The sequence below is a fragment of the Notolepis coatsorum genome, assembly GCF_963971535.1.
Source record: "Notolepis coatsorum genome assembly, contig: SCAFFOLD_339, whole genome shotgun sequence".
In the NCBI taxonomy this organism is placed as follows: Eukaryota; Metazoa; Chordata; class Actinopteri; order Aulopiformes; family Paralepididae; genus Notolepis; species Notolepis coatsorum.
The window spans coordinates 84,738-109,341 of record NW_028171754.1 but is presented as its reverse complement, the minus strand read 5'-3'; the positions used below and the strand labels follow the sequence as shown (position 1 = coordinate 109,341).

Below are 24,604 nucleotides of genomic sequence, written 5' to 3'. Positions count from 1 at the left end.
TGGGGGACTACAGTACGGGTTAGTTGTGTAATATCGTCAGGCTGGGGGTAGTTTAACCCTTCCACTGCCACGCTACAAAATGGTTAACCGTTTCACTGCGACACTACAGAAGGGTAACCCTTACACTGCCACACAACAGAAGGTGAACCCTTTCACGAACACACTACAGACGCGGTTAACCGTCTGTAGTGTGGTAGTGAAAGGGTTCACCTTCTGTAGTGTTAACCGTCTGTAGTGTGGTAGTGAAAGGGTTAACCTTCTGGAGTGTGGCAGTGAAAGGGTTAACCTTCTGTAGTGTTAACCGTCTGTAGTGTGGTAGTGAAAGGGTTAACCGTCTGTAGTGTGGTAGTGAAAGGGTTCACCTTCTGTAGTGTTAACCGTCTGTAGTGTGGCAGTGAAAGGGTTAACCGTCTGTAGTGTGGTAGTGAAAGGGTTAACCGTCTGTAGTGTGGTAGTGAAAGGGTTCACCTTCTGTAGTGTTAACCGTCTGTAGTGTGGCAGTGAAAGGGTTAACCTTCTCTAGTGTCGCAGTGAAAGGGTTAACCTTCTGTAGTGTCGCAGTGAAAGGGTTACCCTTAACCTTAATTATTTTCCAATGATAAATTGTTAATAACAGTACTATTTTCAACAAATATGTTTGAGCCTGAGCCTCACACAAACCCCAGCGATTAATGCGAAAGTAAACAAAAATGTTTGTTAATAATAACGGTACAAACTGTACCCCCCCCCCCCCCCCAGTGATCGGCTTTGCGATTCCATTTGGTCCAGTTTGCTTTGCCTCCCGAGAAGAAACACTTTGGAAAACGTACAAAAATCAGAGGGAAACCTTGCGATAGGGAAAACATCACAAAGACAAAAAAGATTCATAAACATCTCTTGGCTGGTACTGTACTTCCGCCGCCGGTCTCCGTGACAACACGGGGTCGCACCGTCAACGGTCGTACGGTTTTCCCGGTTAGTGTCCTTAGAGGGGCCGCGGTCAAATCATTCTATTCCCTCAATTCAGAAAAGAGGATTTTTTTCTTCCAAATTCAGATTTGTCAGGGTAGTACTGACGTATACCGTGGATTCGCCTAATCCTCTGGCAAATGACATCCATGTGGTGTGTCCCCCTCCCCTCCATGTCTTCACAGGTCCGTTCCCCCCCCCCCCAGGATAGAGTCCAACCGGTCTGGACCGTCGGTAGTGTGATAGTAAAGGGTTAACCTGCTGTCGTGTGGCAGTGAAAGGGTTAACCCGCTGTCGTGTGGCAGTGAAAGGGATCAACCTGCTCATTGTCTGAGAGCAAATCGGCTCCTTTTCTATTCCCGTCCGTCGGTGTTCTCATCTCCCTTTCTCACTTGGTGTAGCTCAACGGGTGTAGAGCACGGTACTACCCCACTGCCAGGGTTGGGGGTTCCATTCCTTGTGTAGATCAATTGGCAAAAGCGAGGCACTAATACTGCCAGGGTTATGGGGTTCCACCCAAGCCAGAGATAAGTCCTCTCGTGACCCTAAGATGTTCTGGATGATCAGGTCCACCTCCACAGGTGACACAAGGATGACTTCCAACAAGAAGGGGGTGAGAAGAACGTCACATCCCCCCCTGCGTGGTGGTGCCCTCCGTAGGTCCCCTTTGGCACATTGGAACGTGTGCCCCATGGGGTGGCGAGCGGCGCTAGAGTGGTGCAACAGGCGTGAGTCCCTCGCTGTGCTCCAGGGGGCGCTGGTGGTGCAGCTCTGCTTTACATACCGTGGCAATGCTGCAGTGCAGGGACACGCCAGCAGGGGGCTCCTCGTCACCTTGACACACACACACACACACACACACACACACACACACACACACACACACACACACACACACACACACACACACACACACACACACACAGGCACAGAGACACATATACACACAAGCATGTTACTAATACTTGTGTGTTTGTATTATACGTGTACTCTGCTTGTATGTTTGTACTCTGCTTGTATGTTTGTACTATGCTTGTATGTTTGTACTATGCTTGTATGTTTGTACTATGCTTGTATGTTTGTACTATACTTGTATGTACGTCGCACATAAAGAAGAGGAAAGGAGGCGACCATAGTCAACACCAGTCAACATTTAGTCATTTAGCTGACGCCTTTATCCAAACAAGTCAGGTACATCTCTGGCAGCTAAGGGTCAGTCAGTGGCATTGTTCTTCAAACAGTGTTGAACTGTTAGTGTTAGTAGTAGTAGTAGTAGTAGTAGTAGTAGTAGTAGTAGTAGTAGTAGTAGTAGTAGTAGTAGTAGTAGTAGTAGTAGCAGCAGCAGCAGCAGTAGTAGTAGTAGTAGTAGTAGTAGTAGTAGCAGCAGCAGCAGCAGCAGTAGTAGTAGTAGTAGTAGTAGTAGTAGTAGTAGTAGTAGTAGTAGTAGTAGTAGTAGTAGTAGTAGTAGTAGTAGTAGTAGCAGTAGTAGCAGTAGTAGCAGTAGCAATAATAATAGTAGTAGTAGTAGTAGTAGTAGTAGTAGTAGTAGTAGTAGTAGTAGTAGTAGTAGTAGTAGTAGTAGTAGTAGTAGTAGTAGTAGTAGTAGTATAGACATAATTTAGCGTGGTAGGTAGTAGTATAGGGATAGTAACTGTAATGGAAATGTTATCTATGTCCATCTGTGTTTAAACCTCTGTACAGCTTGACTAGTTAGGTCAACTAGTATAACAGCTCAGCCACTAGGAGACAGTCTGACTGTCTCTATTATTAACAACGACCAAGGTTGGGGAGAGATGACATTTGGCATCTCTTTCAGTCCTAGTGTGAGCCATAGCAAGGCCATAGCTAATCTTTGTTATGACTCCCTAACTAGGGCATATTTTGTTTACCTTTCTTGCCATATCTGGATGTCTAATGTACATCATTTCAATTGTGTATTAATGTACGTTCTGACCAGACCTCTTGGTCACTTTCTGGTCAGATGCTTGTGTGTACACATGTGTGTCTCTCTATAAACTGATCTCTGTGGAAGCACAGATATTAAACTATGTTCTATGTTTTTATATACAACTGACTCTATCTCATGTCTACAGTTCACTGTCATGGCTCATTTTAAATATTCCACAACATAACATAGTACATAGTAGATAGTGGTAGTACATAATAGTAATAGTTTCGGCTGTGCTGACTATGGTGGGTAGTTCGTTCCACCCTTGTGGAGCGAGGACGGAGAATAATATTGTTATGTTATATATTATTATTGTTAATATGTTCTCTGGCTCTCTGGAGAAAATACTTCCAGTGCTGCTGTTCCTGAGTTACTTGTGGTGTGAACACACAGTAAAGAGTCTTCAACCATTAACACTATGGTCGCCAAAACCGCCGTACCACGTCTTTCCTCGCCATGCTCCTTCTGCCGTACCACGTCTTTGATATCAATATTTCTAAAATCTGTGATCGAAACATATTTCTCCCCCGGACACTTGAGATATACTGATGATCCCCTCTCAACTCTCCAACGGTTCAAGAGCGCCATCTGGTGGCCGATAGGCGGATCGCCCAGACAGGAAGTGATGCGCCGGAAGTGGTGCTCGCCCATATTTCGTCCGGGCACTCGCTATCGTTAGCGGGACTCCATCTTGATACACTGGACATCGATCGGTTGCAAATAACTCGATAAACAACATGATTTGGACGTATATACTGTTATACAACCTGGAAATGGATCGCATATTTCTACATCCCATAATAGGAAAATTTCTGTTCCACGCTAATCGCCCAACGCTATGAGGAAGCTACAGTAAGATTCAACGTTATTTTTTAACGTGTTCGATACTAACTGCTCTAATGATCTTATCACCCACACTAGATGAATCATATAACGTTGGCCACGGAATTATAAACGACCCCCCCCCCCCCATCCGGTCAACATCAAATGATCAGTAGTAACTTCTAGAAGCACGTCCATTTGACATTTTTTATCTCGCGCAGATTCCTATCAAACTGTATTTCATCATCAATATAATGCATTTGGAGCTATAAATCAAGTTCTGGAGAAAGCTGCAGAAAACGATAAAAACATACTTATACTTTAGACCGTATTTTAGTATGAATATGTGAATGAAAAAGTATAACGTTGCTACACCCTGAACAATAGATATAGGACGTTGAATGGGCCATAGTAATGTCAATTTAGCAATACAATTAAAAAAGTTATAGCCCTGCAAAGAAGGGGAACTTCTCCATATTAAATAGGGCTGGCGGAGGATGGTAAATTATGAATTTAAGCCTGGCGATCAAAGTGTTAATGGCCACAGGGAACTGTAGCATCTAGACCCCTGCCAAGCCTGTATCCCTTCAAACCAATCGGCAACAAGCCTCACCCAGGCCAGAGGAAGACGATTCGCTGTCAGCCAGGGAGGAGGAGTCCGCCTGGTCATGTGACAAACCGTCCATCAGTGGAATGGAGAGCTCAGAGGAGGGCACCGACGAATCGTAGATCCCCGAGTCACGTGGGGGCGGGAGCTCCGGAGGGGAGGGGGGGCCGGCTCCTCCTTCTGGCTGGGGGGGTGGAGGAGGAGGAGGGGAGGGGGGGGCGGCTCCTCCTTCTGGCTGGGGGGGTGGAGGAGGAGGGGAGGGCCGGAGGGAAGGAGCTGAGGAGGACTCTCCGTGTGTCCTTCCACAAGCTCCCGAGCTGGACCTGAGAGCGGAGCACAAGGAGGGGTCAGAGGTCAGAGGTCACAAGGAGGGGTCAGACTGCTAGGAGCAGAACACAAGGAGAGGTCAGACTGCTAGGAGCGGAACACAAGGAGGGGTCAGACTGCTAGGAGCGGAACACAAGGAGGGGTCAGACTGCTAGGAGCGGAACACAAGGAGGGGTCAGACTGCTAGGAGCGGAACACAAGGAGAGGTCAGACTGCTAGGAGCGGAACACAAGGAGAGGTCAGACTGCTAGGAGCGGAACACAAGGAGGGGTCAGACTGCTAGACTGTCATGGTTTCTCCATAGAGCCCCGTCGTACTGTTTTAGCGCAGCAGCTAGCGCAGGTAGGGGGCAACTTAGTCACGTGACTCCGTCCGTGTTGCTGATTGGCTCGAACGAGGTATGTGTGTATACAGCGAACAGGTCTATACAAAGCCAACGAATAAGTTAGCCTCTTAACGTGCACTGGGTCGTATATACGTCCCGGGTCGCACTCGTGTGCATGTCATGGCACTTTGCAAGCATCTACCGGCCTGGGGCTGCATTTTTCGTAATATACCGTTCGAAACTTGAATTTGCCGCCTTTCGAACGCCACCTCACTCGACCAATTCCGTGCCTCGGTTCTCGAGTTACGTGGCGATATGTCAGGCGAGCGTCTTTTTACAGGCAGCGAGTCAAATGACCACGTCTGACTGTATACGCTCCAGAACTGACCAATCCTTGCCGATGGCGAAAATGATTGGTCAGCGTTGTAGCCAACGAGTGTCTGCTTTCAACGATACCCCACGTTGGTGGGGTGCGAATGGAGGAAGTAGGTGAAAGTCGACGAGCGAAAATTAGAATCTTCAGAACGCACAGAGGTGGATAGCCATTTTGGATTTGCTCGTTTAAAAAAAAATGTATACACGGTTTTCTAAAACCTTCTCAAGCACTAATTTCTGAACGGATTTTTATAAAATCTGGACCTGTACTACATACGACTTCAGGCTATGGAACCGCAGTGTTTTCCAGCTCATACCTCTATGCTAGAACTTAAAAACAGGAATCTGGCAACCACTAAATTGAAATGTGAGTACACAAGTTCAAGTTCAACTCAAGTTCAAACCTCTGTTACTCTATTTCATTGCTTTAGTAACTTCAGAATGTTACCTTTCAAAAGAGACCAGGCTCATGCATGTGCTATAAGTATAAAGTATAAAGCTAAGCGTTGCAATAAAAATGTTGCAGTCCTCAAAAACTAAAACAAAAATGGCCCAGTTTTGGGGGTGATGCTTAACACATTGGGCGCCATGCCCGAGTAAAGTCGGGTTATCTCGCCAGTGGTTGAGCGCCATACCAGAGTATAGTCAGGTTTTTGCCGTTATTTCTTTTATTCGATTTTTTTATTCATTTCAGGCTCACGGACCTCGTGTTACCATAGGAAATCATTCTGAGATCCCGAGAGTGCAATACCGGCCGTATCCTGCTAGGTGGCAGTATCGCCCACCCTTTGAAACCTTATTTCCCCCTGTGTGTCACATCTAATTTCATCCGGGCGGAGAATTTAGACCAAGCCAAGTAAATCGCTTCATCCCAGCACTTCGAAACGCGTTCAGCACACTTGAGGCATATCTTGTGCCACTTCATGTCAGAGCAAAATTCACATATCGCTCCATGACACAGTTACCAGGAATTAGCCAGGATCACTCTGAAACGATACAATATTCACCACGGTATAACACACGAACGTATACATGAAAATTTATTCTTTTTCACATGTTGAACGATGGATAGTTAATGTCAAATGAGCCATAGTATTGTCTCCATAGCTATAATATAGAATATAGATATAGCCCTGCAAACACGGCGACGCACAGTGAAAATCCCTATCTCATTACAGCGCTGGCCCATTGAGTAGAAGGATAACTAAAGCGGCTGGCGCTGAACGTGTTAAGAGAGGTTAGTAAGTAACAGGAATGACCTTGAATTGGATCTGGGTCCAGAGAAGGAACAGTGGGGCAGGCCGGGGCCGGGACCGGGACCAGGACTCGGGTCAGGGCTCGGGGCCAACAGGAGCATGTTCCTCCGCAGAAGCCCCTCCCCCTCCAACGACGGGGTCCTCACCACCACCTGGACAAGGGACAAGTGCGTTATGTAGAGTTGTTGTGTTTTATGTGTCCTGGTACATGTTTGACTCTCTACCTCGTTCAGCACTAACTCTCTACCTCGTTAAGCACTAACTCTCTACCGCGTTAAACACTAACTCTCTACCTCGTTAAGCACTAACTCTCTACCTCGTTCAGCACTAACTCTCTACCTCGTTCACTAACTCTCTACCTCGTTCACTAACTCTCTACCTCGTTAAGCACTAACTCTCTACCTCGTTAAGCACTAACTCTCTACCTCGTTCAGCACTAACTCTCTACGTCGTTCACTAACTCTCTACCTCGTTAAGCACTAACTCTCTACCTCGTTAAGCACTAACTCTCTACCTCGTTCAGCACTAACTCTCTACCTCGTTCAGCACTAACTCTCTACCTCGTTCAGCACTAACTCTCTACCTCGTTAAGCACTAACTCTACCTCGTTCAGCTCTAACTCTCTACCTCGTTCAGCTCTAACTCTCTACCTCGTTCAGCACTAACTCTCTACCTCGTTCAGCTCTAACTCTCTACCTCGTTAAGCACTAACTCTCTACCTCGTTAAGCACTAACTCTCTACCTCGTTCAGCACTAACTCTCTACCTCGTTAAGAACTAACTCTCTACCTCGTTCAGCACTAACTCTCTACCGTGTTCAGCACTAACTCTCTACCTCGTTAAGCTCTAACTCTCTACCTCGTTAAGCACTAACTCCATACCTCGTTCAGCACTAACTCTCTACCTCGTTAAACACTAACTCTCTACCTCGTTCAGCACTAACTCTCTACCTCGTTCAGCACTAACTCTCTACCTCGTTCAGCACTAACTCTCTACCTCGTTAAGCACTAACTCCATACCTCGTTCAGCACTAACTCTCTACCTCGTTAAACACTAACTCTCTACCTCGTTAAGTACTATCTCTCTACCTCGTTCAGCACTAACTCTCTACCTCGTTCAGCACTAACTCTCTACCTCGTTAAACACTAACTCTCTACCTCGTTAAACACTAACACTCTACCTCGTTCAGCTCTAACTCTCTACCTCGTTAAACACTAACTCTCTACCTCGTTAAACACTAACTCTCTACCTCGTTCAGCTCTAACTCTCTACCTCGTTAAACACTATCTCTCTACCTCGTTAAACACTAACTCTCTACCTCGTTCAGCTCTAACTCTCTACCTCGTTCAACACTAACTCTCTACCTCGTTCAGCACTAACTCTCTACCTCGTTCAGCACTAACTCTCTACCTCGTTCAGCACTAACTCTCTACCTCGTTAAGTACTATCTCTCTACCTCGTTCAGCACTAACTCTCTACCTCGTTCAGCACTAACTCTCTACCTCGTTAAACACTAACTCTCTACCTCGTTCAGCACTAACTCTCTACCTCGTTAAGTACTATCTCTCTACCTCGTTCAGCACTAACTCTCTACCTCGTTCAGCACTAACTCTCTACCTCGTTAAGTACTAACTCTCTACCTCGTTAAACACTAACTCTCTACCTCGTTCACTAACTCTCTACCTCGTTCAGCACTAACTCTCTACCTCGTTCAGCACTAACTCTCTACCTCGTTAAGCACTAACTCTCTACCTCGTTCAGCACTAACTCTCTACCTCGTTAAACACTAACTCTCTACCTCGTTCAGCACTAACTCTCTACCTCGTTCAGCACTATCTCTCTACCTCGTTCAGCACTAACTCTCTACCTCGTTCAGCTCTAACTCTCTACCTCGTTCAGCTCTAACTCTCTACCTCGTTAAACACTAACTCTCTACCTCGTTCAGCGCCAACTCTCTACCTCGTTCAGCACTAACTCTCTACCTCGTTCAGCACTAACTCTCTACCTCGTTAAACACTAACTCTCTACCTCGTTAAACACTAACTCTCTACCTCGTTCAGCACTAACTCTCTACCTCGTTCAGCACTAACTCTCTACCTCGTTCAGCACTAACTCTCTACCTCGTTCAGCACTAACTCTCTACCTCGTTCAGCACTAACTCTCTACCTCGTTCAGCTCTAACTCTCTACCTCGTTAAACACTAACTCTCTACCTCGTTAAACACTAACTCTCTACCTCGTTCAGCACTAACTCTCTACCTCGTTAAGCTCTAACTCTCTACCTCGTTAAACACTAACTCTCTACCTCGTTCAGCACTAACTCTCTACCTCGTTCAGCACTAACTCTCTACCTCGTTCAGCACTAACTCTCTACCTCGTTAAACACTAACTCTCTACCTCGTTAAACACTAACTCTCTACCTCGTTCAGCTCTAACTCTCTACCTCGTTCAGCACTAACTCTCTACCTCGTTCAGCACTAACTCTCTACCTCGTTAAACACTAACTATCTACCTCGTTCAGCACTAACTCTCTACCTCGTTAAACACTAACTCTCTACCTCGTTAAACACTAACTCTCTACCTCGTTCAGCACTAACTCTCTACCTCGTTAAGCTCTAACTCTCTACCTCGTTCAGCACTAACTCTCTACCTCGTTCAGCACTAACTCTCTACCTCGTTAAGCTCTAACTCTCTACCTCGTTCAGCACTAACTCTCTACCTCGTTAAGCTCTAACTCTCTACCTCGTTCAGCACTAACTCTCTACCTCGTTCAGCACTAACTCTCTACCTCGTTCAGCACTAACTCTCTACCTCGTTCAGCACTAACTCTCTACCTCATTAAGCTCTAACTCTCTACCTCGTTAAGCTCTAACTCTCTACCTCGTTAAGCACTAACTCCATACCTCGTTCAGCACTAACTCTCTACCTCAGCACTAACTCTCTACCTCGTTCAGCACTAACTCTCTACCTCGTTAAACACTAACTCTCTACCTCGTTAAACACTAACTCTCTACCTCGTTAAGCACTAACTCCCTACCTCGTTCAGCACTAACTCTCTACCTCGTTCAACACTAACTCTCTACCTCGTTCAGCACTAACTCTCTACCTCGTTAAACACTAACTCTCTACCTCATTCAGCACTAACTCTCTACCTCGTTAACTAACTCTCTACCTCGTTCAGCACTAACTCTCTACCTCGTTCAGCACTAACTCTCTACCTCGTTCAGCACTAACTCTCTACCTCGTTCAGCTCTAACTCTCGACCTCGTTAAACACTAACTCTCTACCTCGTTCAGCACTAACTCTCTACCTCGTTCAGCACTAACTCTCTACCTCGTTCAGCACTAACTCTCTACCTCGTTCAGCACTAACTCTCTACCTCGTTAAACACTAACTATCTACCTCGTTCAGCACTAACTCTCTACCTCGTTCAGCACTAACTCTCTACCTCGTTAAACACTAACTCTCTACCTCGTTAAACACTAACTCTCTACCTCGTTCAGCACTAACTCTCTACCTCGTTCAGCACTAACTCTCTACCTCGTTAAACACTAACTCTCTACCTCGTTAAACACTAACTCTCTACCTCGTTAAACACTAACTCTCTACCTCGTTCACTAACTCTCTACCTCGTTCAGCACTAACTCTCTACCTCGTTAAACACTAACTCTCTACCTCGTTCACTAACTCTCTACCTCGTTAAACACTAACTCTCTACCTCGTTAAGTACTAACTCTCTACCTCGTTAAACACTAACTCTCTACCTCGTTAAACACTAACTCTCTACCTCGTTCACTAACTCTCTACCTCGTTCAGCTCTAACTCTCTACCTCGTTCACTAACTCTCTACCTCGTTAAGCACTAACTCTCTACCTCGTTAAGCACTAACTCTCTACCTCGTTCAGCACTAACTCTCTACCTCGTTCACTAACTCTCTACCTCGTTAAGCACTAACTCTCTACCTCGTTCAGCACTAACTCTCTACCTCGTTCACTAACTCTCTACCTCGTTAAGCACTAACTCTCTACCGTTCAGCACTAACTCTCTACCTCGTTAAGTACTATCTCTCTACCTCGTTCAGCACTAACTCTCTACCTCGTTCAGCACTAACTCTCTACCTCGTTAAACACTAACTCTCTACCTCGTTAAACACTAACTCTCTACCTCGTTCAGCTCTAACTCTCTACCTCGTTAAACACTAACTCTCTACCTCGTTCAGCTCTAACTCTCTACCTCGTTCAACACTAACTCTCTACCTCGTTCAGCACTAACTCTCTACCTCGTTCAGCACTAACTCTCTACCTCGTTAAACACTAACTCTCTACCTCGTTCAGCACTAACTCTCTACCTCGTTAAGTACTATCTCTCTACCTCGTTCAGCACTAACTCTCTACCTCGTTCAGCACTAACTCTCTACCTCGTTAAACACTAACTCTCTACCTCGTTCAGCACTAACTCTCTACCTCGTTCAGCACTAACTCTCTACCTCGTTAAACACTAACTCTCTACCTCGTTCAGCACTAACTCTCTACCTCGTTAAGTACTATCTCTCTACCTCGTTCAGCACTAACTCTCTACCTCGTTCAGCTCTAACTCTCTACCTCGTTAAACACTAACTCTCTACCTCGTTAAACACTAACTCTCTACCTCGTTAAACACTAACTCTCTACCTCGTTCAGCACTAACTCTCTACCTCGTTAAACACTAACTCTCTACCTCGTTCAGCTCTAACTCTCTACCTCGTTAAACACTAACTCTCTACCTCGTTCAGCTCTAACTCTCTACCTCGTTCAGCTCTAACTCTCTACCTCGTTAAACACTAACTCTCTACCTCGTTAAACACTAACTCTCTACCTCGTTAAGCACTAACTCTCTACCTCGTTCAGCACTAACTCTCTACCTCATTAAGCACTAACTCTCTACCTCATTAAGCACTAATAATAATAATAATAATAATAATAATAATAATAATAATAATAATAATAATAATAATAATAATAATAATAATAATAATATATTTGATTTGTAATGCGCTTTATAATTGTGGACAAAATCTCAAAGCGCTACATTTTAAAAGAACATAAAAACTAGCAAGAGTAAAAGAAAGAAAGAATTTAAAAATAGGCAAGACTAAAGCTAGCAAGGAGTCAAAATAACACTAAAACTAGTAGCAGAGTAAGAGAAACATAGAATAAATAAAACTGATAAAAGAACATAAAATGTGTGGAGCAAAAAATTTGATAAAAATCAACAGAAGGCTCTATTAAAAAGATGAGTTTTGAAAGCATCCACAGTCTGTGGTGTAGCTAAGTTCCTACCTCGTTCAGCACCAGCCCCGAGTCAAACCTCTCCCTGGGAGGAAACGAAGAAGAGGAGGAGCAGCACGGCCTGGGAGGGGAACCCGACGTCGGGAGGGAGGAGGAGGGGGAGCAGGGGTGGGAGGAGGGAGAGGAGGGGGCGGTGGCAGGACCCCCCCCGGGCTGCTGCCTCTGGAACCAGTCCGGGCTGTGGCTGATGTACTGGTGCATGTTGCAGATGGCCACGTAGAGGGAGCGGCCCGACTTGCTCCGGAAGTAGTTCCTCCTGGAGATGTTGAGCGGCTGCTGGGGCTCCCGCTCCGCCAGACCCGGCTGACCGGAGTGGAGGCGGCTGAACAGCTGCGGGAGCTGGTCCATGAGTTTATACCTGGACAGAGCGAGGAGACACGTTTACATTTTGTCATTTAGCTGAACGCTTTTATCCAAAGCGACGTACAAGTTCTGTACGACAAGTCATCAGGAAGGCTACAACTCTATCAGCTGAGTAACAATGTTCATCAAAGTGTTGAGTGCTACAGTGTAGGTTCGTTTATTAGGACAAGTGCATGACAGTAAGGTTAGTTAGGGTTAGATATATATATTATTTTTATTATTATTATTTTTTTTTTCAGATAATGATTGAAGAAGTGTGTCTTTAGTCAACGGCGAAAGATTGGACGGGTTTCGGCTGTCCTAACTGTGGTGGGAAGTTCGTTCTACCATTGTGGGGCAAGGACTGAGAATAGGCGACTTCTCCTTGATGACCCTCCCGGAGCTCGGATAAGAGTAGGTCTGAGGCGGCCAGAAGATGCAGAGCGGAGGGGTCTTGAGGGTGTGTAGTTGGAGACCATTGACCGGAGATAGAATAGAATAGAAGTATTGTCCAAACAGACACACTCCCTGGGCAATCTGCGCATGCAGAGTTTGGGGAGTAGGTGCGGAAAAGCGACTATAGCTCGGCCTGGAAAGTGCAGATCGACTTGGGGTTGGTCTTTTCGTGTTCGGGAGACTCAGGCGTATAGAGAAGTATATTGGATCATGTCTCCAGCGCCCCCACAGCCGTAGCTACAACCACTTACGTCAAGGCTCTCACCGGAAGTGTTGCAGTGGTCTTTGGTGGGTGGGAGGGGTTATTAGGGAGAAAAGCTAGCCCCTGTATTCACCGACATCTACAACTCCTCACTAAGCCAATGTTCAGTCCCACAGTGTTTTTTTTTTTTTTTTTAATCTTTTTCCCCCTCCTTTTTCCTCCGTTTTTCTCCCATCCCAATGTTAGTCGTTATGCCAATTCCCAATCCCCTTCCTGGTCGCTGCGCACCTACCCCCCACAGTCGGTCTGGGAGAGTGGAGGCTACCACGTGCTTCCTCCGACACACGTCTAGCCAATCAACCGCTTCTTTTCACCTGGCAGCGCGGACTCTCACTGAGAGGGTGTAACGTGTGGAAGGATCACACTACCCCCCTTAGATCCTTTCCTCGCTGAGCAGGCGCCCCGACCGAACTGTAGGAGTCGCTGTTTACAACGACCAGGACCCACCCACCAGCTTTCCCACCCCTAACACTGCCAATTGTGTTAGTATGAACGACCAGCCAAGCTGGTAGCAATACCGAGAGCTGGGCTCGAACCCAGCATCTCCTGCACTAGTGGCGAGCGCCTTGCCCACTGCGCCACTTAGCCGCCCAGTCCCACAGTGTTTTAAACAGTCCATCATCCCAGTCCCAAAATCCACCAAAATAACCTGCCCATAGCCCTCACATCTACGGCAATGAAGTCATTTGAGCGTCTGGTCCTAGACTACCTCAAATCCTCCATATCATTCCAACTAGACCCATACCAATTCGCTTACCGTGCCAACAGGTCAGTAGAAGATGCCATTAGCCTGGTACTCCACCACACACTCCTACACCTGGAAACCCCCAACACCTACGCACGCATCCTGTTTATCGACTTCAGCTCAGCCTTAAAATACTATCTCCCCCAATAAACTATTCTCCAAGCTACAGGACATGAACATCAACTACTGGATCCTTGACTTCCTCAGCAATAGAACCCAAAAAGTCTCACATCCCGCTCCCTGACACTCAGCACTGGTGCCCCACAGGGCTGCGTCCTCTCCCCCTGGCTCTTCTCCATCTCTACACCAACCAACTCATCTCCCTGGACAGCTCAGTAGAAATCTTTAAATACGCAGACGACACCACCATCCTCGGCCTGATCACAGACAACGACGAGACCTCATACCGGCGAGAGGTGGACAGAGCAGCGAGATGGTGCTCCATCAACAACCTCCTGCTCAACAACCTCCAAAACTACAGAAATAGCCATCGATTTCAGATCTGCCAAAAAATCACACAAACTCCCACTATCAATCACTGACCAATCCATAACCCTGACGGACTCACTCAAATTCCTCGTTACCCACATTAACAATAACCTAAAATGGGACACCAACATCACCTCCGTCACGAAAAAGGCCCAGCAGCGCCTGTACTTCCTCAGGCAACTGCCACCTGCTGGTCCAATTCTATACTGCCATCATTCAAAGCATACTCACCTCATCAATCGTAGTCTGGTACGGTTCTGTGCAAAAACACTCCATTCACAAACTTCAGCGCATCATAAACAAGGCCTCCAAAATCACAGGTTGTGACCTTCCCTCCCTGGACTCCATCTTCACCTCCCGCACAACCACCCGCGCCAGAAAAATCACAAAGGACCCCTCACACCCAGCACACCCCCTGTTTCAGCCCCTCCGCCTCACACCCAGCACATCCCCTGTTTCAGCCCCTGCCCTCAGGGAGGCGCTTCAAGTCCATCCTCTCACCTCTCCACCCGCTTCAAGGACAGCTTCTTCCCAACCGCCATTCGGACCCTGAAGAGCTGATGAAGCAAGCAGAGGCACTTGTACACACCTTAAACCATGGAGGGCAATCTGATTTGGATGGGAAGGAGCTGGCTCAGGAGTTGGACAATTTGATGTGATTGATGACTTTGCAGCGAGGAAGGCCAGAAGGATTGCACTGTAAATGGAAACCAGTAGGAGCTACAGGCTAACCTTGAAGTGTGATGATAGGGAGTGGAATGTAAATAGTTCTTTAGACAAAGTGAATTTGTAATTTTTATTTATTTGTTTGTTTATTTAGCATATTATATTTTGAATATGTGTAACATTTTACAATAAATAATTTTCTTTTAAAGCAAATTTGCACATTATTTTATTGTTTGTTATTGTTATTATTGATTGTTAGCTAAGTTGTTTGTTTGTTTTAATTCTTTAGTGTGCACTTTACATTTATTCTTAGCTCTTGTTCTTGCTTGTAAAAAATAAAGGTGCAGTACTTTACTGTATAACTGTTAACTCTTTCACTGCCACACAACGGAGGGTTAACCCTTTACTATCACACAACCGACGGTCGTGAAAGGGTTAACCTTCTGTGTATTGTCGCAGTGAAAAGGGTTAACCGGTTGGTAGTGCGGCGATGTTTTGATTTTGGGGGGGGGGTGGGGGCGCAGTGGTGAATCTCGCCTAGGGCGCCAAATGTGCTAGGTCCGCCCCTGACTGTAGAGCTTCAATACACTCTGTACCGATCACGAATACCACCAACCTGGTTGTGTGGCAATAAAGGAATCTTGTATCTTGTATCTACTATTAAAGAGGGTCACTTTGCTGCCCCCTAGTGGTTTATATTACACTCTGCCCCACCCCCAGGTTACTCTATTCGTTAATTGTATTTATCAGAAACACCTCTATAACAAAAACACAGTTTATTTTTAATAGAAATTATCTTTCAGTTTAAATAGACATGAATACTCAACCAGACACACTATACGAGGAAACGGCATGTTACCAAAAGAAACAAAACTAAATCAAACGAACGGTTATGTACTGAACTATGCACGAAAGGAATTCACTTCCTAAACATATCGCACAAGAAAACAGTAAAAATAAGATTTTAAATTGTATTAAAACAGCATCTTTTGTCATGTTTACTTGTAATATCATGTTATGATGCAAGTATTACGTTGCACGGTCAGAGTGTAAGTTGTTTTGTAGACCCCAGGAAGAATAGCTACTGCAATGCTGTAGCTAATTGGGGATCCTAATAAACTAAACTAAACTAAACTAAACCCCAATCTGTGATGTCAGAGTGGAGGTACTATCATAGTCTGTCTAGGACTCTAGGTACTCTGACATCACAGATTGGGGGGAGGGGGCAGAGTGTGACATCACAGATTGGGGGGAGGGGGCAGAGTGTGACATCACAGATTGGGGGGAGGGGGCAGAGTGTGACATCACAGAATGGGGGGAGGGCCAGAGTGTGCAGCAGGGTGAAATCTGTCCAGGAAATAAGAAATAAGACTTGCAGGAGCCAATGAGTCCACCCCTGTTGAATTACCCTTGAGCAAGGCACTGAACCCTACCTGCTCCAAGGAAGCTGCCAGTGTGACAGGCCTACATGAGTCCCGGAGTGTTTTCACAAGAAATACCTTCCCTTTTTTTCCCTCCTTTTTCCTCCGATTTTCTCCCATCCCAATGTTAGTCGTTATGCCAATTCCCAATCCCCTTCCTGGTTGCTGCGCACTTACCCCCCACAGTCGGTCTGGGAGAGTGGAGGCTATCACGTGCTTCCTCCGACACACGTCTAGCCAATCAACCGCTTCTTTTCACCTGCCAGCGTGGACTCTCACTGAGAGGGTGTAATGTGTGGAAGGATCACACTACCCCCCTTAGATCCTATCCACGCTGAGCAGGCGCCCCGACCGAACTGTAGGAGTCGCTGTTTACAACGACCCGGACCCACCCCGCCAGCTTCTCCCACCCTCTAATACTGCCAATTGTATTAGTGTGAACGGCCAGCCAAGCTGGTGACAACCCCGGAGCTGTGAGCTGGATTCGAACAGGCGAATCCAGCGTCTCCGGCGTTTGGTGACGAACGCAATCTCCGCTACGCCACCTGACCGCCCGCTAAGAAATACCTTCCTAGCTACTAGAGGGGGAAGAATACATACAGCAAGCTCAATATTTTGCATACCGATAATATATACAGTGACGCCAAGTGTTTTTTTTTCTTTTTTGTATTAATAGAAATGAGGTGAACAGACCGAAAACAGTATCTTATATAATATCTATATAACAACCTGAAATACTCCTTTTTTTCCCCTCCTTCACCACTTTTTTAGCTCTATTTATTATGCGTGTCCTTGTTCTTAACATGTATTACTGCTGTCGATGCTGTGATGGACACCTGAACCTCCCTACGGGGATAAATACAGGTTTTCAATCAATCGATCAATTAATAGATAAAACAGAATCGTGATATTACGATATTGTGACTCTAGTATGGCAATAATATGGTATCGTGGGGCCTCTGCTGCTTCCCACCCCTACTAACTACACTTTGCAGTGCATGAAAGTTATTATTATTATTATTATTATTATTATTATTATTATTATTATTATTATTATTATTATTATTATTATTATTATTATTATTATTATTGTTGTTGTTATTACGGTACCTGGGAGCCAGACTCAGCATGGTGGGGATGTCGTTCTCGGTGGAGTAGTCAAAGTAGACCGCCATGAAGCGAGACAGCTCCTGGGTCCCGCCCCCCTCGCTCTGCTTGGCCAACCGCAGCTTCTCGGCCACCATGGCCACGCCCACGACGAACAGGTCACCCCCCGAGGGCGAGCTGCTGCTGCTGCTGTTGCTACGGCGACTGACGGGAGTCTTCCCCCGACGACGACTCTTCTCCACGTGGTAACTAGGGGGCGGGGCGTGGAGCAGAGTTGATTGATTGATTGATTGAAAACTTTATTAACAGATTGCAGAATGGGTACAATACAGTACAGCTCAATACACACAATTATTGCAGACCAGAGAAAGACTTTCGTCTTGTTTACATCAGGGTCCCCCATTTTCAATTCATCATAACATACACGACAGACAGATAGACAGATAGAAGAGTAGAATCAATGGCAGTAGAACTGAGTCCTCTACACCAGGGCTGGGCGATATGGCCAACATTTTTATTGCGATAAAAAATGTCATATCGTTCGATATCGATAATTAACGATATTTTTATTAGTATTAAAAAAAATTAAATAATTTTTTTATTATTTAAACAACAAATGTATGTTTAGTTTGCAGCAATTCTTTGTCATTGCCGCCATCTTTAGTGTTACAGGCCCCCTTTTTGGCGGACAAACCACCGCACGCACACATGCACCGTGACTCGCGACTGGAGACTAGCTCTGATTAGCACACATAGCCTACTGTGTACAGACGGTTTCAAACTGTATTTTTAATTAGAAAAGAGGAGCCTCCCATGCGTTACACCTGGCCAATGAGAGTCCGCGCTGGCAGGCGAAAAGATGTGACAGGCTGCCTCCTCGTGTGCCGGAGCCTGGAGGGAACACATGATGCAAGGCTTCTATCCTCACTACAGCCGACCAGTGGGGGGCATAGTCGAACAAACGTTCAAGACAGGGGAGGGAAGAATTGGAAACACGAAATTGGAATGGGAGAAAAATAGAAAAATAAGGAGAAAAAGTGGATCAAATTTTTTTTAAATGTATTAAATATCGATATTATTTTTATTATCGATTATTAAAATATATCGCGATAATTATCGTTGTTGTTTTATCGCCCCAGCCCTACTCTACACATGGTAACTAGAGGGAGTAGAACAGAGTAGAACAGAATCAATGACAGTAGAACTGAGTCCTCTACACGTGGTAACTAGAGGCGGAAGGAGAACAGAGTAAAGTAGAATAGAACTGGATGGGGCGGCCGGGTAGCGCAGCGGACTAAGCGTCTGTCTACCACCACAGAGACAATGGGATCGAATCCGGCTGTGGTACCTCCGGCTTGGGTGTCAGCGGGTGGGAAGCCGGCGTGGGTGGGTCCTGGTCGTTGTAAAACAGCGACTCCTACAGTTCGGTCGGGGCGCCTGCACAGCAAGGGAAGGATCTGGGAGAGGTAGTGTGATCCTTCCACACGTTACACTCTCCCAGTGAGAGTCCGCGCTGCCAGGTGAAAAGAAGCGGTTGATTGGCTACACATGTGTCGGAGGAAGCATGTGATAGTCTCCGCCCTCCCAGACCGACGGTAGGGGGTAGAGTGCGCAACGACCAGGAAGGGGATTGGGAATTGGCATAACGACTAACATTGGGAGGGGAGACAAACGGAAAAAGAAGGGGGAAAAAGATAATACAAAAGATAATAAAGAATAGAACTGGATGGATGGGAACAGAAGAGAAGCTATACCGTAGTCCTTTAGAGCAGACAGTGACGATGTAGTCGGCTTCATCGAGTTCCCTGCTGAGCCACGACATCTGGCCCTCCTTACAGATCTCCAGGTGCTGCCACAGATCCAGGATCACCTGGAAGGAGAACCATCATCATCATCATCTTCTTCGTTTTACGTCCCTATTTTCCCACTACAGTGAGGTTGGACGACGCGATGACTTCACGCCACTGGAGTCATCGTTTTTGGTTTGTAGCTAGTTTTATACATCGGATGCCCTTCCTTACAGGTAACCCCATCGTCGGTGAGGACCTAGCCTTTGCGTATTCCTACACACACAAGGCAGTGCGGTTTTCTTTCAGGGTTCTCCCCTTAGCCTTTGCGTATCCCTACGCACACACACAAGGCAGTGCGGCACCCTGTATCCCTGGGTAGGGAGGCTAGTAGAGAGGGTACTAACACTCGCCCAAGGTGGACCCTCAGACTAGTGGAGGGAAGGAGTTGCCACAGCATTATAAACACATGTCTCCAGGTGCTGCCACAGATCCACAAACTCTCTGACTGTGTATCACTGGATGCTTTTAAATGCCTCATGAAGGGACTAGAGGTTGAATCAATGGTCTGTTGTTGTTTTGATTTGCCCTAATAGTCTAATGTTGCTGCCTGCCCCGCTAGGTTGCCTCTGGCTCTGATATTGGTTGTTTAGTGTATTTGTGTAATTTTATTTATGTGCAACTTTTGTATTCCTTTGCTGCAGCTTGTCTTGACCAGGTCTCTCAAGAGATTTTTTTATCTCAATGTGACTTTCCTGGTTAAAGAAATATATATATATCTTCTAGGGATGCACCGAATGGGAAATTCTTGGCCGAAACCGATACCGAAAATAGGAAACAGTTGGCCGAAAACCGAATGCCGAAAGGCCGAAAATGATTAATATAAATATATATATAATGTATTTCTTTATTTTTTTCAGCTACCTGATTATGGCAAAAAAAATCTTAAATAATATTCATAATCACTATTATGGGCCCATAAAAAATGTATTCAGCACTTTTGAATGCATATATTAATTCTAGACTGACTGCTGAAAGATTGTACAATTTAAACATTTTCTCTTTGCATACAACAAAATGTGCATTAAAGTCAAGTGCATTTTCTTTTCTCTGTAGGATAACTACAACAAAGTGCATTCAGAACAAAGCCAAGGTGCTTTAAAACGGCATAACGATCTGCATAAAGACACACACACAGGACTGTTGTATTTGCTACATCTCCCGTGACTCTTAGCGGGGGATGACGTAGCTTACGAGAGACGGGTCAAAGAGGAATGGAAGCATTGTTAGCTAGCTTAACGCTAACGTTAGTTCAAAAGGTTTTAACCGCGACGGGCATATAGTAATGGCGAGGATATAAAGCATGTTAAAGACGCATTTATTGGATGCGTTGCTCGCGGAGTTTACATAGAAACAGCGCGACTCCCAAGAGGAGTTAGTTATCACAGGCTGCAGAACGCAGGAAGAGCTGCCAAGCTGCTCACGTTACACATAGCCAAGTTTTGATTACGTCATCACAACAACACTTTAGGTTACGAACGTTACGTAACCCTGTTCTTTGACATTCGGTGATATATTTTCGGTGCTAAAACCCTTTCGGCCGAAAGCCGAAAGAGCCTTTTTAACCATTTTCGGACGATAATCTTCGGTAGCCGAATATTCGGTGCATCCCCTTCTGTTGCTTGTAACTCATCATTGGAAGCCTCTGCTTCCTAACGAGTTGAAACAAAGGTTTGATGTGAAGTGAAGTCATTATGGACGCACCGATACTGCTGTCGGATATCGGTTCAATACCGGGTTAAAATTTAATAGCAATATACATTTTTCTTAAAAAAAAAATTGCATGCTGCTTTTATCGAAAGCGACTAACAAGTTCTGTACGACATGAGTCAGCAGGAAGGGTACGACTCTTTCAGCTGAGTAACAATGTTCATCAAAGTGCTGAAACTTGGGCGCTGCAGTGTTGAGTGCATAGTAGTAGAGACATGTTAGTATAGTAGGAAGAGTGCATGATGGTAGAGGACAGTAAGAAGGTTATTTTATAAAAATAAAAGAAATCTTCATTTTTGATATTGATTGAAGAAGTGTGCCTTTAGTCAACGGTGAAAGATCGGTGGGGTTTCGGCTGCTGTCCTGTCTGTGGTTCGTCTCCTCCATCGTGGAGCGAGGAGGACCGAGAAGAGGCGTCTTGTCCTTGACGACCCTCCCGGAGCTCGGACAGGAGTGAGGCGGCCGGAGGAGGTAGAGCGTATCTGATACCGAGAAACACGTCTAATGTGCCAACATGACAAGTTAACTCTCACTAATGGAGAAAAATGTATTATATTTTTGTCCAATGACCAAGTCTATAGTACTGTTCATTAAAAGAAATACTATCGGTCGATACCCAAAGCCCAGTGTATCCCCAAATATAGGGATGCCCCGATCACGTTTTTTGCCACCGATACCGATCACCGATCGTCGTGAGCCATATCGGCCGATACCGATCCGATACCGATCGTTTTTGATTAAAAAGAAATTAAAAATTATTTTATATAAATTTTTTTTTTTTTTTTAATAAAATATATATATTATATAATTAGACTTGTACTTGTATTATCTGCGAGACATCGCCACCACGCAACAAGTCAAAATGCTCGCTATCTGCAAACAGCTCCACTGTCTGTGTGTACTCTAGTAGCCCTAGCTCAAAAAAGGATTCTCCGGCGCTGCAGCTGGATGCATCTCCGTCTGAGTCGCGTAGTTGATGATGTCACACACAGACTAAGATGTCAACACAGAACACACGGAGCCTGGTGGATGCATGAAGCGATATAAATAAACCAATAGCCAATAAACGTGAAGTTATCTTTGAACCCCTGTTGTCAAGCCTCGTTAATATAACCCCTTTCCTCACTAATGGAACTGGTTTTGTGGACTCGCTGACGGTGCTTTGAGCGTTTCCAGGATTAGCAGCTAACGCTAATTAGCTTAGTAACGTTATGCTTTGGTCATTTCACATTCAGCAAGCCCTCAGCTCGAATACGCATTCAATCAATGTTATAAGACATTGATATCAGGAGCTATCTGTAGCTACTGCTAGCCGGCTAGATGACGTTAAGACAACTATTTAGTTCAATCGGACATTTCGTTTTGAACCGTGAACTAACGCAAGCTAACGGAGATATCAACATGGGCTACTGGACTTCCTGGGGCATTTGTTGATATCCGGAGCTATCAGTAGCTAGCCGGCTAAATACCGTTAGACAATGCCTACTAAAAGTGAATAGTTGACTGGGTAATTTTGTTTAAACAGTAACGATAGCTAGGTAGCTAACGTTAGCTCAGGTCGAATGCACTACAGACTCGAGCAGAGGAGCCGCACCTCTTTGTTTACAAACTCTACACGGGTACGGGCGGGGCTAGGGAGGAGGAGCAGTTTGCAGGTCCTGTGCGTCTGAGACAAGCGAGTGAGATATCCACTTGATCAGTTTCCGCGATCGGCGAATATGACTAATTATCGGAATTCCCCGATCGCATATTTATACTGATTATCGGCCGATAACGATCGGTGGCCGATCGATCGGGGCATCCCTACCCAAATATAAACAATACTTTATATTCAATAACCTAGAACAGTGGTTCCCAGAGCGGGTGCTAACATGATAGCGGTCCAGGGGTTTTGGGAGACATGTTTTCCCGCAGGTTCAAATATATTCAAAATGTCAAGGTATCATTTTAATAACGAGTAAGCGTACTAAGTCATAAACTATTAACAATAGCCCCTCCTTCCACACAGGCAGCCTGCAGTTCATATTAGTGTCCTGTAGAGGGCGCAATGGGAATATAAACTCTTAGTACCATGGTAGACACAGCTACTCTATCTATCTATCTATCTATCTATCTATCTATCTATCTATCTATCTATCTATCTATCTATCTATCTATCTATCTATCTATCTATCTATCTATCTATCTATCTATCTATCTATCTATCTATCTATCTATCTATCTATCTATCCATCTATCCATCCTCCATCCATACCCTCACAGCCAGTATTGTACAAAATGGGAAACTGTCTGTATAACAGTGATGTGTGATACGGCCACAGGAAGTCAGACATACAATCGTATCTGCTTTCTGTTTGTTAGTTTGTTTATTTGAGAGAGTGGGCAGTCCACTCCCCTTAGTATTGCTTCTTTCTTGAGACAGTAGGAAGGCTGAGAGGGAGACAGGGTAGAGGAGACACAGGGGAGAAGGTTCTAGTCTGTCTGTCTGTCTGTCTGTCTGTCTGTCTGTCTGTCTGTCTGTCTGTGTCTGTCTGTGTCTGTCTGTGTCTGTCTGTCTGTCTGTCTGTCTGTCTGTCTGTCTGTCTGTCTGTCTGTCTGTCTGTCTGTCTCTTACCTCACAACCACAGAAGTCTTGTAGAAAGTAGGCAAAGCTCTGTATAACATCTGTGTGTTTGGGACCGTCCTTATTGGAGTAGCACAGGAAGACTTTGGGGCGGGGCCATGGCCTCTCGGTGCTCAGCGCTGCACTCTGACTGGACGACTCGCTGCTCTCCTCGTCCAATTGGCTGTAGATGTTCTCTGGAGGGAGGGAGGGAAGGAGGGGGAGAGGGGGGGTTATGGGGTTTTAGTGTGTTTCTTCTGCTTCATTTAACTCCGTTTTACTATTTCATTCTAAGCTCGACTCCAATCTTATTCCTACAATGTGGTGGTTTCCTCATCCAGCTGGAGTGGAAAGAGAGAGAGAGAGAGAGAGAAAGAAAGAGAGAGAGAGAGAGAGAGAGAGAGAGAGAGAGAGAGAGAGAGAGAGAGAGAGAGAGAGAGCGAGAGAGAGAGAGAAGAGAGAGAGTCTATACAATGGGGTATAAGTTAGGGATAATGTATGGCTACGAGGTCATTGTCGCAAAATAATTGACCGACACGGAGTTTAAAATACCGAGGCGCCGCGCCGAGGTGTTTTAAACGTAGTGAAGGTCAATTATTTTGCGACAATGACCGAGTAGGCTATACATTATCCCGCTTATTACATGGCTAACTTACTAACAATATACCTAATTCATTTGACAAATCGCAGTTGTTCTGTGGCTCTGTCAGCCCAAATAAAGTGATTATTATTATCGCGGGGCAGCCTCTGTTCTGGCTCCGCTGACACTCCGCTGTCTGTCAGTGCAGCGCGGCAGGTGTGTCTGATTTGCTGCACTGATGTGGGCTTGATTGCCAACAGCTGCGCACTGCGGTCATTATTGAAAAAACAGCGGTCATTATTGAAAAATAATGACCGCTGTCGGGGGGCTATTGACCAATCACAAGCAAGCATTTCGGCGAATGTGAAAACGCCATGTAATAATCTGTTATATTCCATTCTAGTCTGTTTGGTTCTATGATACTCTAATCTGCTCTGTTATTTT

The 24,604-nt window shown here is 45.5% G+C and overlaps 1 protein-coding gene across 1 annotated transcript in view; it reads right to left on the bottom strand.

Annotated features, from left to right (window-relative positions):
- Positions 1-1,179: 1,179 nt before the first annotated feature.
- Positions 1,180-24,604, bottom strand: part of il17rd (interleukin 17 receptor D) — a gene marked incomplete at its 5' end in the record, with an annotated part of 24,640 nt that continues 1,215 nt past the window's right edge. The window contains 7 exons of the mRNA XM_084339119.1: positions 1,180-1,782; positions 4,332-4,648; positions 6,612-6,760; positions 11,925-12,291; positions 17,425-17,670; positions 19,176-19,291; positions 23,593-23,777. Coding sequence (XP_084195245.1) covers positions 1,658-1,782; positions 4,332-4,648; positions 6,612-6,760; positions 11,925-12,291; positions 17,425-17,670; positions 19,176-19,291; positions 23,593-23,777 — 1,505 coding nt within the window. The 3' untranslated portion in view covers positions 1,180-1,657. The remainder of the gene's footprint in view (positions 1,783-4,331; positions 4,649-6,611; positions 6,761-11,924; positions 12,292-17,424; positions 17,671-19,175; positions 19,292-23,592; positions 23,778-24,604) is intronic.